The 16728-nt window shown below is 29.2% G+C and overlaps 1 protein-coding gene across 1 annotated transcript; it reads left to right on the top strand.

Moving 5' to 3' along the window:
• Nucleotides 1-1036: 1036 nt before the first annotated feature.
• On the top strand, nt 1037-16430 carry LOC112598550. The gene is made up of 4 exons (XM_025345064.1): nt 1037-1223; nt 11615-11961; nt 12663-12880; nt 14716-16430. Exons 2-4 carry the CDS (start codon nt 11618-11620, stop codon nt 15732-15734), a joined length of 1581 nt encoding a protein of 526 aa, XP_025200849.1. The 5' UTR covers nt 1037-1223; nt 11615-11617; the 3' UTR covers nt 15735-16430.
• Nucleotides 16431-16728: the final 298 nt, after the last annotated feature.

Here is a 16728-nt window from a genome sequence, read left to right as displayed (position 1 = left end):
AATAGGTTCTCGTTTGAAGAAATAAGTTTGCCTCGTTATTGTAGGTTATTTACTGTCAATCCTTAAAAAAAATTTTGTATTCGAAAACAATATAGGGTCCTAAGTATTTAAAATTAAATTATTCAAAAATTAGATTTTGAATACGACCGTGCACGTAATTTTATTTAAAAAAAGGGTGGGTATGATTCAAAATTCACTCTGTACCGCGAAGTGCGTACAGTGTACCTAAACATAACATAGTGTACATAAGTACATAGTGCTTTACTATGATCGGCATGATCTAACACATTCAAATGTAATTTGAGTGTATAATATTATAAGATCTTCCTGATACATCTACAATTGTACATAATATATATTGAGATATACCTATTACATACTATGCATACCTATATTTAAAATATTATTATTTATGATTTATCGACTACCGACCGTGAACCGCTACGCTAATACTGTAATAATATAATATTATAACATTTGATTGTGTGCGCTTTGCCCTACTACCCGTGTTCGAAATTTGAATAGGAAGTAGGAAAACCAGAAACTCATAAATCATCAATAATAACACGGTGTATAATTATGTCGACACAGCACGATAGAATATTATGTATTATGTAGGTAACTATATAGCTTCATTATATCCAGGCGGCTAGAAAAAAATATATAATAATCGCGACATTGGCGGTGCGAGGTACCTACACTACAGGTAGTATGTATGGTGTATACCTGTGTAGACTTTGGGGTAAGAGTATCAGCTCGCACACAATAACGTGACGGCGTGCGCGTGTAAATATTATATACTCGTATAAAAAATATAATATATACCTATATGTAGTATATATCTATCGTCGTAAAAAGCTTTTGATTTCGGGTCAAGATCACGCGCTCGGGAATTACATATTATACATACACGTATACTCCGATTGTAATATATAGCCGCCGCGCCGAGGGGAACCCCCAAAGCCTTGACCATTGCGTAACCGGATCTTGGTCGGCACGTTATGACGGTATCTACGCTCGGCGGCGTTCATACATAACTCGGGACGCAACAGCGCGTTTGACATAATACTACATAACGAGCACGACTACGCAGACGACGCTCTCGCGTATTATTATTATTATTTTTTTTTTTACATTTTCATCCGGCGTGTTCGTTTTCATGGCCCGCGATCGGCACACTGTCCGCGGATAACTACTTCTCTATACTGCGACTAAAATACGCTGTGAGTACCTATATATTACAAATTAGTAATTACAATATAATATATTAATTTATGTTATTATTACGTACCTATACATACCTGCTACTATTATAGTATTTTTATAGATACCATCCACATGGCCACAAATCGCACGCTTTATTAACGCATTTATTCAAAATTTGATTTTTGTAATTTTTAAATATTCTTAATACCATATTTTCAAATTCTTAAGATTTTTTTGCACCAGGTAGGTACTTAAGGAGTGTCTTGTGAGTCGTGGAGATACAAACTTCTGTTTTTCGAATGACAACTCCCTTTTTTACAATAAATTGTTTAGTGTAAAATTTTTCTAGCAATATTGACGTTTCAAAATTCAAGTTCAAATGAGTAGTTTTTGAATTGTTTAACTTTGTGTACTTGGGATAATAGATTTATGAATCATGATAATGACTATGGTCATCTGCTAATTTAAATAATTTATATTAATCTATCAATATTGATAATTTACAGGAGTGCTCCAAGTATAATTACTAGATTCAATATAATATCTATTTTATATTTTTTATAACCATTTTTAAGGACTAAAAAACAACTGAATTAAATTTTGAATTAAGTACACCAAAATCTTCAAAAAAATATATCCATTAAATAATTTACAGTAAAAAAGTTGAAATTCGAAGTTTTTATCTATATAAAGTACTCCATAAGCAGTACAAAATATCTCAACAACTTAAATATATGATTTTTAATTATATATATTTTAAAAATTCAAAAAATTGGAATTTGAATAAATTTATTTTCAAATCAAAAAAGGTAGGTAGTGGATACCGCTCTGCCATACATTAGGTTCACAGTGGGTCACTGTTATGGGTATATTATACTTGAATTCAATGATATTATAATTGTATACAAAAAACGGTTCTAACTAAATATATTTCGTGATATGTTTTTTGATATAATTATTAAAGTAATTTATTTTATTTTTAATATTAGAGTAAATTGATATCAATTTTTCCAAAATATTGCATTTATTATATAATTAGTACTTAATTATAATAATAATACATTTTTATGCCGTATTAAATCAATTTATATAACTCAATATGCTATAAAAATTTTTTGTAAATACCGTTAAACAGTAAAAATAGATTATAATAATAGATAATAATATCTTAAAAAAAAAAAACCAAAAATTTCATTGCGTATAGTAAAGTGCATAATAAAATAATAAATGTTCATAATATATGAATAATGTTTTTAAATTATAACAAAATAATTAACATTATTCGCTATTTATCGTTAAAATAAATAATTTCAATCAAATTAGAACTTCAAATATCTATAAAAAATAATTTTTTTTAGATTTTATGGTTTTAATATGAATTATTTATAATTTATATAAAAAAAAAAATTGTATTCAATATCCAAAACTTATATAGAAAAAGATAAAAAAAAATATGAATTTTTCCTGACCAAGGGTCCATGCGGTGTGTCCCTTCAAGTAATTTGTCTGTAATTATGTATACCTACAAATTACAATTAAAAATGTATTGTGGCACAAAAATAAACCATTGTAATCTGTATAACGGTTGAATTTCGAATATTATTTTTATAGATGAAACACGTCAGCAAAGTACGATACATAATGAAAACTATTATTTAAAAATAAAAATTGTATTTAAAATTATTTTGACCACCCCCCCCCCCCCCCCAAAAAAAAAAAAAAAAATCAATTCTTACCACACGTCTGGGTAAAATTTATTAAGATAATACATATTGTAGGGATAGATATATCTAATATATAATAATATATCCATTTTGTAATTTATTAAATGACCAATTGTAACGCCTAAGTTATAAATTGATATATGACACAAATATATTTTGTCTGGTTCCGCATACCTATCCATAGCTTAATGTATAAACTATAAATATTTAAATAAAAATTAATTTATAATATATTATATATATGTACGTATATATACCAGTAAAAAAAAATTGCTCACAAGCCAATGTAGGTACACTGTAAATATATTATTTCGTTTATACATTTTGACACGTTTTAGCCTTGTCCTCCTAAATCTAATTATTTTACGAAACACGTACTTATACAGGAGTTTTTGTTTACTGGTACCTACTGAAATCTCGGCATTGTAAACATTTATTACCAGCTATTTTAAGGATATAATCATTAAACAAAAATGCTTTACTATGATATAGGATATTAACATTAAATATTATACTAATAGTCACTTTTTTGAACTGTCCATTTGTATTAAACGTGCATTATACTTAGTATATTAATGTATTCTTATTTTCATAATTATCAAATATTATTATACGTTTAGTACTGTAGGTGTCATGTTTATTATAATAATAATTATTTTTAGATAAAATAAATCATATAAACTATAATAATATCACAATTGTGTACCAAAATATATAATATGTAAACTGTATTGGAGCGTGGAGAGTGGAAACTAAAGACCCATATATGTGTGGGCACTAGATTTCTATCTGAATTATACCGCATTACCTACAATCTACATAATAAAAACTCAATTTTCATAAATGTTTTCATTATTTTTTATATAAGCCACAGTATCGTTTTCGTCACTGCAAGGACGCGTGCCAATTGGTGTGTGAGTATATTATTTATACGAATATACGCACTTAGATTCTTATTATATAATTGAAACAAATCTAATTCACGCGCCTCGCACCCGTCAACGCTATCGATACATACAGGTATAATAACTGTGATATTAAGGGGAAGGTATGTATATATAATTTACATATATATATATGGTATACAATGTATTTACATGATAAATATTACGCAAAATAAAAAAAAATACAGTCTTATTAGAGAACGATTGTTTAAATCGAGACGAATGTGTATATATAATATATAATACACATTTTTCGCAATATTTGAACGAGCAATTTTTTAAAAAAAAACACCCATACAAACATATATTATATTATATGTATCTACCTACTGTATATATTGCGTTTTCGATAATAGTTATTGAAATTAAAAAACTGGTCATAAATTGAAACGATTAAATCAATAACACTCTATATTCTATTATATTTAGACAATGTGTAATTTATTTTTTGTAACTCTTTTCAAAGAAAAATAGTATGTGTATTGTCTAAAAAAAAAATGGAAATATTCAGCAAGCATTACCTTAAATAAATCTTAAATAAATAAATAAATTTCCATTATTCATTTTTTCTATAGATTCATGTAATTACAAATTTACAAAGTTTTACGTATTTGTACAATTTTATTGTCTAATTTTGAATAAATCACATTTTATTCTGCGTAGGTAGTTTATTTATGTTATTTGTATACATAATTTTGTATTATTAAAATTTAAAATATTTCATACATTTTTAGTGGCAATAACGTTTATTGTTCAATACTATTATGTACTACATACAAGTGGTTCTAGACATTTAATTAAAATTTCCAGTTTACGCAAACAATTAAACGTGTAAATGTGAAAACATGTTAATTATGTAATTGATTCACAATTTAAGATTGGTTAATTTATAATAATAGAGTTGATATAATACATTGGTTTTTAAATCGATTCTAGTTAATACATTTTATATATTATATGGCAAATAATGTACTAGATGTAAACTACGTTTAAATATACAAGGTTTTGCTTTTAAAATTATATGAGAAAAACATATAATTAGAAATTCTTAGCTGAAATGTTATAGATTATGTGTTAATTTCATGTAATTAATTAAAATTTTTAAGTTATTAAAACATCTATAAAAGTACATATTATGTGAATTCAGACTAGTTATAACTATTATTGGCCCGGATAATAATTTTTACCGATAAAATTATGTATAGTAAATATTACTCGAATAAATCTACTAGTAAAAATAATTTATGATAATCGTGTATAAACTACATATCTAGTCGAAAGTTGCTTGATATGTGGGATGAAAATGTACAGTGTTCTTCCACGTCGTCAGCAGTGTGAAAATAAAAAAATATAACGTTACTTAAAAATGAATATAGTTATATGTATAAAATAATCAATTATCTAATTAAAATAATTAAGGCCTATAGAGTTATACTTTTTAAAAATAAATAATTATATATTACATATAACAAACATAATGATTTCATAAATTAAAAATTAAAAAAAAACCTTGCTTTGCTGTATACCTAGAATGTATTTCATTTAGGTACCTCGTAAATTACGTAGGTCACTAAAATAATGGGTGAGTTAAATTTTAAGATATCGTATATAATACACAGCGTTATTTATATAAAAAATGATTTTGAGCGAGAGTTAAGAGACATTTATATATTTTTATGTTGTATTTTATAGATAATGTTATTTGTATTGTTGGTAATTTGAACTAATTTTTATCAAAAATATTATTAAAAATGTAAATTTTAAATAACACTCATTCAATATACACTGCGCAATTAAACCTGATGACCTAACTTTTTATGTACAAATTGTACTGTGTTTTTACCCACTATATTCCTAAATACATTCTTTCACATTTCTAGATAAATTAGCTGTCTACTAATGATATAAAATCGTTACTCCAAAATAGCTAAATCAATAATTCAAAATTATTTATTTATGATTAGGATAGGCTAACCGTTGAAAACCAAAAGTTAATGAATAAAAGTCAATATATGTCAGGTTCTTGATGAAAAAATCATAAATTTCTACAAATCTCGAGTAACAACTAAGTTCTATTGTCCTACCAACAGCTAATTAAGCTAATTATATTATGTTAACTTTTGACAAGCTATTCACATGAAGCACACATGTGAAAACAAAACAAAAATCAGTCAATACAGAACTCCATCTTATAAGGTCTCTTTTAAAATCTAAACGGTCTTTGACTACCAATAACTTAAGATAATATTTAAATCAATAATCTATATTTTGGTTATTTCATATTCACTTTTCGGGCTTTGCTAAACTATCTGATTCAAAAACCTTACAAATCTTGTAAATTTCAATATGTGTATGTATATGTCAACGTCAAATAACCTCTACCTCTTAATATGTAGGTAACAAACAAAAATGTCCACCCTGGCCTAAAACTACTTTTTTTTTAACATTTGAAAAATTGTTGAAATTTCACTAAACCACATTACATTCAAAACTAAACACCCAAAACAATCCTTTTAAGTAAACAATTACTTACTATTCTATCATATCTTTTTATGAAAATATCCGTAAAAGATTTAAAAGATGTAATGTGCAAGGAGCTTTCTAAATAAAACACAATTGAGTAGCAGTGCTGTTAGCTATTTTTTGGTAATTTTCAATTGTTAAGTTTTATCTAATTAATTGACCTAATTTTCTCATAATACTTTTTTTAAATATTTAGTTTTCCCGTCTATTTTTATTAGTTTTTACAACTCTTAAGAAAATTACTAGGTACTTCCTACTTTTGATCCTAAGTTTGAATCAAATTTGATCCAGAACACGATTACAAACACGGAAAAACCACATAATTTTAATTCCAATATAAGTTCATACTTAACACCGTTCAGAATCTAAAATTTGAATTCAATTTATACGCATTAAATTTTACTGTTTAGAATATCATGGCTAAGTTTATGATTGACCTTTTTACAATTTTTAATTATAAAAAAAAAACATTGTAGATACATATATACTTCATTTTAAAATTAGGTCTTAATAAATAAAAATAAAAATAAAATAAATAATTTTAGTAACTTTCTTAAGATTATGTAGAATGTATAATGAATTTTTGGGCCACCAAGTTATAAACATTGTAATTATATTTAATTATTTTAATCACACATGTTGTCGATATGAACTTTGAATTTTTAATTGTTCTTAAATATTTTTAAGAATATGAATTTTTTTCGCTGTAATATTACCAATTATATTTATAAATTACGAATATTCTTTAAAAAAAAAGTCAACTGGTTTGTGTGTTTTCGAAAGTAAAACCTGATTATTTGTCCTCATGCGAATCATTACACATATATATAATATTGCGCACTTCGCATATGTTACAGTAAAGTAGTCAACAAAACAAAATTGTAGTAAATTATATACTAATTATTAAGTAGATAATAACGCATTAAACATATTTTGTGAATACTTAATATTATACACTACTGAATATATTCAATAATCTGAACGATACATATTATGTACGAATTCTGGTTAAAATATGTAAATTAGAATTACGACGAAATATGCTGTATGTAAACGCATTTTTTCTAAAAATAGTTGTGGAAAAAGAAAGCACTGACAATGACATAATTGAAAATGAATCGATACTTGTTATACCATATTTTAGTAATAATATCATGTTCACAATCACAATACCTACACTAAGAGTTCAAACGGTTTTTAGTATGCCGCGAAGAGTTGTAATCTAATAATAGAATATATTTAAATATATATACGGCACGGTCTTCGTATAGAATATTCTAACATGATGGTAGGTGTAGACGGATGTCGGATAGATGATATCAATAATAATCATTTCAACATTTTTTTTACATTTTAGCATTTTTAATAACTTACTACAGCAACAAAATCGTATACATAAGCATATATTATAATAAATAATATACGTATATCTGTGCGTTGTTTATACTTTGATTTTACGTGTTGGCATGCATACTTGTATATATAAAAATTACGGAGTAAAAAATATGTGAGGCACGTATACTTAATAGTTAGCTCGTGTGTAAGGTGGCTTTTATCATTAAGGGCCGTTGTCTTGTGGTGGAATGTTATTCTATAAATGGATATTTTCGTGGATCTACTGTATTGCTATATAATGTGAGTGATTAAAACCCAATTTGACTTGATGAGAAATACATAATATTATTAATCCTAACGTGAAAGTATTTAATTTTGTTTCGACGAGTAGGTGTGCTGTGTTACTTGTATAACATTATACATACACGATGCACCTATACTGACTAATAACTTATGATGAAATAAATGTATTGAAATTAAAACACATAATATCATGTCATAGTTCATAATATTATATTTTTTAGGTACTAATAAAAAATATTGAAGTATATACCTAGTTGCGACGTGTTGAGTTTATTTTTATTACCTATATATTTATATGTGTGGTACACTACATAACAGTTAAGACTTATTTTTAATTTTCACTACGTGCGTGGGAGAAATTTGAATAAAATTACTTTTTGTTTTATTTTCTATTGTCTTTTACGTTGATACCTAAATAATACTTTACTATGTTCAATGTCTTTTGTCTTTATATCCACTGGATTTGGATGTATCCTATCATTATTCATAAAATTTTGATGAAACAAGGTTATGACTTACGATATTATTTAGTCTTCCTCATTGTGTTTTTAGGTACTTTATACAAGACGATCATATATTTTTTTATGTAGGTATACACACACACTTCATGTGTATACCTATATCGATAATTAAATTTGTATACAAAACAACTGTTCTTGCGTGTCGGCGAAGAAAAATGACCATATCGCTTTATAATGTTGTAGTCTAACCGTCTAAACTAGAGAAAATGGATAAAAAATTAAAATACAATGTCGAAATCATGAATGGAATAAGAGTGTGGCTGGTGGTTCATATGTATATACGTAGAATGCGGGAGGGAAATATAACCCGATACAGAATTGACAGACTAACCATAACAGTCATCGTTGTCATTGCCTATCGAACGGAACGAAAGTGAAAACCTAGTTTCCATTTCAATGTATTTATATATTTTATATTTTATGTATTTAACATTTTTACGCGAGTGTGTCAAAATACTTAAGTATTAACGTATCATAGAATAATATATACCAATTTTATTTTTATTTGTTGTTTGGCGATAAGGAGTTTATAGCATAATATACGCTAAACCGTATTCTACTGCAGGTATAAAAATATTTTAATATTTCTGTTGATGCGTGTAAAAATCTATTCAGTATTGAGTATTGGCTAAACGAATAGACTTATAAATGTTTAGGAGCTTGAATTGTGTTTTAACCGTTTGAAGGTTCCGATACGATTTCTCAGGGTCATTGATAATAATATGTATATATAAACAAATATAGTATATATAGTAAGTACTACATGACCATGAAATACAACTACCTATAGAATATTTTACTAGGCGAACTTTTGTTGAAATTATTGTTAAAGAACATTATTAACTATTGTTCGTATTGATATTTAAACATAATTAGTCATCGGAAATATTTTTTTATTTGTGATGTACACTTATTTTGTATACAAATTCCGTAGATAGCAATAAACCGACCTTATGATAAATTATCGCTTAAAAATATTCTATGCAATCTTAATATGAATTAAATAATATGAAAATAATAACAATATATGAAGTACAATAATTCTGAGAAAAGAAATGTATAATTATACTATTTAAATACTTCCACTTTTCATTAATGTTGGTAACTATTCTAAAAATTATTTTATGTTTATTATCGGATTTACTGTTGTTGATAGATCATACACTATATTTTATTAGTACCTACATACCTAATATATAGTGAAGTTACTATACACTATACAATATACATTATACATCCATACATATTACACAGATATGTATTATTTTGTCGCTGTTACATTAATAGTATACAGGGTTAACCAAATTATGCGTTACAAAATCGGCGAAGATTGATGTAGAATGATTGAAGATTTTAATGTAATCCTAATCAATTTTGCAACGTAACATTTGGATTATAGGTATTGTTTAACAGCTTTGTACGTATACTTCATTTACGACAAGTTTTTTTTTTTTTTGGACATGAACAATAAATTATTTATCTTGACGGTAACATTTTGATGACCGTATTCATTGGTTTAATTTTAAGATAAATATAGTTTCGACTTTCGAGGTACAATAACCTTTATTCTTGATTTAAAATATTAGAATCACAGTTTTGAATATTGAGATAATCGTTGAGATAATCGCTATTGAAATATATGGTATTATGGTATAACTGTGGATTTGAAAACAATTTGTGTACATAATATCTACTTACCTACCCCGTTTAATCTTTTCGCTATTAAATATCTTTCGATGACTGGTAGTGATAACTATCCAGTGGTCGATATGTATCTCATTTGATACAGCACCTCCAAATTTCATGGAGTGCCAACTATAACATATATATATATATAAGCGAACGGATATAAAGTTTTATTTATTATTGAAAAAACTTATAATCAATATTTCAACAAGTTAGATTTAGTATTTCGTTACAATTTTTGCAGTTCCACTGTAATTTACTTACATGTATTTACCTGAATATTTAAATATCTAATTGTTTAGAATATAATAATTAAAAGGAGTACTTAGAAATATTTTTTCAATAATAAGAGAACTTCGTTCTGAACGCGTTACCCTCAATTCTAACCTATACTAAACATAATGATAATTAATAAGGAGATTGGTAATATTTTTTAAATACAACTTGATTTTTAAAATATTTTAGAAATTTATGTTTAAATTAAATTTTATTATGGGTTCTGAATGAAGAGTTTTATTGATTTTACAATAATTTTTATTTCTTCCATTTTATTTTTACTGCATAAATGTTTTTGAGTAGATATACTGAACCAAAAAAAATTATCTATACTTCTCAGTTCTCTTTAGATTAAAAATTAACTGAGCTTGGTATTTCAAAAAGATAATTTTTCGATATTCTTAAGATGTTTTTTTTTTTTTTTAATACTGTAAAAAGCTTTTAAAAGTATACTACTTTTTTAGTGATTGTTGAACAATTAAACTCGACTGTTAAATTCTAAAAATAATGATCTGGACTCCAGAGGCTTACAATTTTTACACTGTCAACAAATGTCTTAAAAAATATAAACGTTAAACGCATGTTAAAATATGCTTCGAGTCAATATTTATGAAACTTAAAATATAAACAGAAAACTATAAAGTGAAACTTTGATGAAAAGAATTTTTCATTTAGATCATATTTAATAAATGGTTCAAACATTAAATTAGACTAGACCTAGATATTTAGTTCAGTTCTATCATCTAAATAATCCCAGAGCGCCTACATTTAAAAAAATACAATGTATAATTAATTTTAATACGAACTACACCATGATTTTAATTAGACGGTAGCTTAAAAAATGGAAGTTTATAGTATTCCATAAAATATTTTATTTATTCTGTTCAGTTTGGCCGATTTTACTAACACAATAAAAATGTCTATAAAAAAGTAAGATATTATGATGATAAAACAAACAGAGGTATGAGGGCAAGGCCTCCACAGACCTGTTTTCTACCAAATACTTAAGCCTCCCCAAAATACAGGATGTCCGTCTATGTTTATATAACCTACCTAATACACGTAAACATTATAAATCTTACAATTGTTAATATAGGTGATGATATTACTACACTGCTTGGCATGCTTAGTCGCTGCCGCCATGGGCGCGGTGTTGCCACCACCTTGGGCGGATCCGTCTCAGAATCCGTGCGCCGCAGAACCATCGGGTGGATGGCAGCTGCTCTACTGGCCGGACGATAAAAAATGTTACCGGATATTCCAACGTGGGTATCCGTGTCCGGAAACGATGGAACTAGTGCCGCGTCCGGATCGCAAGGGTTCCGCGGAATGTGCGTGTCCGCCCGGCAGCGTCCGTAGCAATCGCGATTCCCGTTGCCATCAGCTGTTCCGACTCGGTGGTCCCTGCGACGACGGCCAATACTTTGCTCCTGACCTGGACAGGTAATCATCTATAATTAATTCTATGCAATTTAACTTTAATGGTATAATATAATTATAATAACAATGTTCTCAAAGTCGATTTTGCAGTAGGTACCTATTGTACTATTTCACATTATCGATATTATACCTATATCGTAGTAATTTTTTAGGTTATTTAAATAAATAATAATCAAAATATGTAAATAATTTTAAATAACGAAAAAATTACAGTTATTTAATAAGACCCTTCGTTACGCAGTTACTCCCGAAGCTTGATTATTTCATATAAAGTTAGTTATTATAATAGTTAATACTAAATTATTTACTGATTGAGGGATTGAAGTATCTGATACGAAGCAGTCTGTGTTATTCATAGTTTAAGTTGAAAAGTTTTAATAAAATTCTTAAGATCTTAATAATTTTCCTAACTTAAACCTAATTTTAAAAGTAATCTCGATCAACTAAAATGCAGCCTATACACCTAGTTTTAAGATTAATATGATCGAGGTTTAATCAAAGTAAATCGATAAATAATATATTATACAAAAAAACTAAATAAATATTTTATAATAAATTGTTAATAATTGGTTACATGAAATAAAATATAATATAACATATATTCTTTAGCACATCCTTGGTGTACTCATCTCACTCAAATATAATATTCTATTAGATTTATTCATTAAATTTTATTAGAATTTTTTATTATGTGTATTCTGCAGAGATGACCGGGAAAGGTGGGGAAAATGTGAAGATCCATTACCGTGCGCGGAAAAAGACGAACTGTTTTGGCCCAAAGATAAGCGATGCTACCGCAAGCATTCCAGAGGACCATGCACCGAAGGACAGCTATTGGTGCCTAATGCCATGAACAACTTAATTGGTGACTGCCGATGTGAAAACGTTCCAGAATTGGCAACTTACTTTTGGGCACCCGCAGGTCAGTGCTAATACAGTATATCATATATACTTGCAGTAAAAAATAAAAATAAATAACAAAAAATACACTATTTTGCTAAATTTTAAATCAAAACTATTGGTTGGTAATAATATTGTACCAAAATATTCAGTTTTCGACAAGTTTTGTTTTAAATTTTCTATTAATAAACGTTTAGTCTTGACGTACATTTCCTCCCTCCGAAACTAATGAAATAGGTTCAAAAATTAAAGTTTTTAAATATTTTAACAATAAAAATTTAAATTTTTTCACACACTATTACAATATTTAAAAATTAAAACCCATAATGAGAACAGGAAAGACATCAAAGAAAGAAGCATTATATTACAATATCCGGACATAAATAGTAATTTATAATACACCTGTAGGCTGTAGTAATGTTACGAGTTTTCTTCTTTTACAATTGAAACTAACTAATATTACCTACATTTCAACAGTTAACAGAAGAAAAATGTTTTCATGTAATTATAATACGGCAGAAGAGAATTATTTTATTATTATATGGTTGTATTTATATTATTATATTACAGTGCTTAAGATTGTCTTTAAACTCGTCATACATAGATAGGTACAGTATTTTATTCAATAATTTCCTGTTTTCTCTCGTCATAAATGTTTATTATGGTTAAATGATTTTATTTAAATATTTTAAACCCGAGATTAAACATCAAAACCAGCTGTGCATCTTTTTAAAAAAAATCAAACATTAAAATATTTGCAAAAATGGAAAAAGTTTTTGAAAAAATTCTCGATTGTGTCACCATATTCTTAAAAATTACTACCTATACAAATCCTATTATATGTTTAAATACGGTCTCTATAAGTATTAATTAAAATTTAAAAAAATCAGATTTCAAGTAAATATATAATTAAAAATTATGCTGGGTAAAAACTTCACGATTAACAAATAATTATAGTTTATAGATTACATCTTTATTTTAAAATTGATAAAATTTGATAAATATAAATAAATTGAATTTTTTCCTATGTGTATGTAAGATGTAATTAGGTACCTATAATATTAAAACGAATACAATTTGACGAAGAAAAAAAGCTGGTTAATAAAATAAACTGCATTGCATACTTGCTTCAGAATTAAGTATTAAATCTGATAGAAATATTTATTTTGGTTTTAGATTTTTTAGACTAATAAGTGGTAAATTATTTAATGTATTCCCTATGTCCTATTTCTATTTTGAATTTATGTTTACATTTTTAGCTTATTTTCTAAGTTGAGAAGGAAGGCTTCAGATTAAAATGATTTTTAAAATATTATTTAAAAAACGAAAATATTCCGTTTAATTCTTTATGTATTATTCTTTAATACATAATTTATAATTTATAATGATTTTTCTTTTTTTAAATAACCATATGAACGGATATATGGTTACTGGTTAGCATGAACTAGTTAACAGAAAGAAGCCACCCAACGATGAGACTTATTTTACTTGATAATCTGTGTGTATATCTATAAAGTTGTAATCGTTCAATATTTTTCGAATATTAAACTATTAAAACTAATAAAAAGTTAATATAATGTAAATCTTTTGACAAAATATTAATAGGATCACTTTAGTAGCTGTAAGAAAATCTTTAAGCAGTTTCCATCAGTAAACTATTGTAGGTTCAGGAGGAAATGTGAACGAACGTTTGAAATGTTTTAGAGTCTTAAGTGATTTCAGCCCTATCTCACTATTTGACACAGACATTTTATTTATATAATTGTAAATGGTACACGTTCCAAATGATTTCTACTCCAACACAGTATTTGATTTCACGTGTGACTTGTACCACGAAATATATCGGTGTTTTTATAGGCACGTGTCACGAACACTACACGATGGGGCCGTGTCAGGAACGCGGTGGCATATTCCTTCCGGGCGGCCAGTGCGGATGTGACCCGTCGCTGCCGCACTTCCACAACGGCACGGGCAAGTGCTACCAACTGGGCGGTATTGGACCCTGTTCCCCGGGTCACCAGTTTCTGGTGCCCGCCGGCGGTTCCAAGGCCGAGTGCACGTGCAAAGAGGGCCACATCAAGTGGTTCGGCGACGGCGCGTGCTACAGGCCGTATACGCGCGGGCCGTGCGCCGCCGGTAACATGTACAGCGTGAACACGACGGCCACCGGCATGGCGGTCGGGTGCGTGGACATACCGTGCACCGCGGGCAAGCTGTACTTCCCGGGCGGCAAGGCTGTCACCGGGTGGCACGAGGCCCGTGCCGGCCGCCAGATCGTCCTGTTCCAGGACACGGTCAAGACGTCCATCGAAGGCGTGTCGTACCTGGGCATGTGCGGTTGCGCCAACGCGGACGCGGCCGCCGGCACGTTTTACTCGTCGTCGTCGGCGCTAGCGTGCAAGTCGCCGGCCACCACCAGGAAACTGCCGCACCAGCAGCAGGACGTCCGCGGCGCCGGCGCGAGCCCGAGGCGGTCGGACGCGCTGCAAGCGCAGGACCCGTGCGGCCACCGGCGCGGCACCGTCGCCTGGACCGACCTGTCGTGCAAGCAGCTGTACCTGCAGGGGCCGTGCGAGCCCGGCGAATGGGTGGTGCCGGACCGGGGCAAGGGCACCAGGAAGGGCAGGGGCTGGAAGATGGGCAAGTGCGAGTGCCGGCCCGGGTTCACGGCCGTGCCGGTGCCCGGCGACGCCAACAACGCCACGGCGTGCCAGCCGCCGACGGTCACGCTGGCCAAGTTCCTAAACATGAGCGACGAGTTCAATCACAACCACAATAACCACAACAACAACGCCACGGCCGACGAACGCGGTGGTGGCGGCAACGTCGACGGCGACGACGACAACAGCAACAACAACGGAGTCCGGACGCGATGATCGCCCACAAGTCGTACGTTCAAAACGGACGCACTACTACGTCACACCATTCGTGCCCTCTGGAATGTGTGAACTATATTAAATATATTATGCGCATGCGTGTATAAATATTATAATTATGTCAAGACTGCAAAGTATATATTATTACATTATACGATACAATATATAAATATATAACGCAAAATTATGTTGAATGTGGTTTGACTTCAGACTTTATATGGGGGCCGATGACAGTTTTAAATCGGATTTTTGAGAAATAGCCGCTAGAAATTTTTATTAACTATATGTCATAGTACGCGCGGCGTGCGTTGATCGTTTCCGACTTGGTCCGTTGTTATTACTAATATCGTACGTATAAATATTTTTAATTTGTTAACTTAATTTCTCCGAAAATAATCTGCTATACATCTCAATCTTATCCTCGTCGTGCTTAATCACATACGCATAGTGGCTATAGTGATTCCTTTAAAAATAAACGTTAATCACCTCGGAAAATATCAACGGTTTTGAAAATAATATTGTTTTTTACAGACATTGATTACTAAATTGTAAAAAATTAAATATATATATCATGATATTTTTATTATTATCCTTTTAAATTTTCACGTTTTTCAAGGACAACATACACTTTATGTTTTAAATTTGAAACCGAATTCAATATTAATGCACCATATTTCGCTAATTTATTTTAATTTATGACCGTAGTCAAATTTAAGAATTTTTTTTTTGTTTAGAGCTCATCTTAAGTTTAATAATACTTACTATTTTTATCTTACCTATACGAATTCTCTTAAATTTTTTTTTTTTAATTTTTATTCGAGTAATCATCCACTCAACATTAATTGTGGCATTATTTTTACTATTTAGTAGGATCGTCAATTCATATAGTGTATAATAATCTAAACACCATGTAAATCTGTATTATTTTATACAATAGATTAATGTATATAAAAGCCATTAGTATAAAAATAAATCATAAATTCCAAAATTATTA

This window comes from Melanaphis sacchari, unplaced genomic scaffold (genome assembly GCF_002803265.2).
Source record: "Melanaphis sacchari strain LSU unplaced genomic scaffold, SCAv2.0 Contig48_pilon_pilon, whole genome shotgun sequence".
Taxonomy (NCBI): domain Eukaryota; kingdom Metazoa; phylum Arthropoda; class Insecta; order Hemiptera; family Aphididae; genus Melanaphis; species Melanaphis sacchari.
Note: the sequence above shows the minus strand (reverse complement) of the source record. Positions and strands in the feature narration are given on the sequence as shown.

Excerpts from the sequence above, each read along its gene's own strand:
- LOC112598550 (XM_025345064.1), top strand. The coding sequence starts at position 11,618 with ATGATATTACTACACTGCTTGGCATGCTTAGTCGCTGCCGCCATGGGC. Across the intron at positions 11,962-12,662 it reads TTTGCTCCTGACCTGGACAG|AGATGACCGGGAAAGGTGGG; the intron begins GTAATCATCTAT and ends TGTATTCTGCAG. Across the intron at positions 12,881-14,715 it reads TTACTTTTGGGCACCCGCAG|GCACGTGTCACGAACACTAC; the intron begins GTCAGTGCTAAT and ends GTGTTTTTATAG.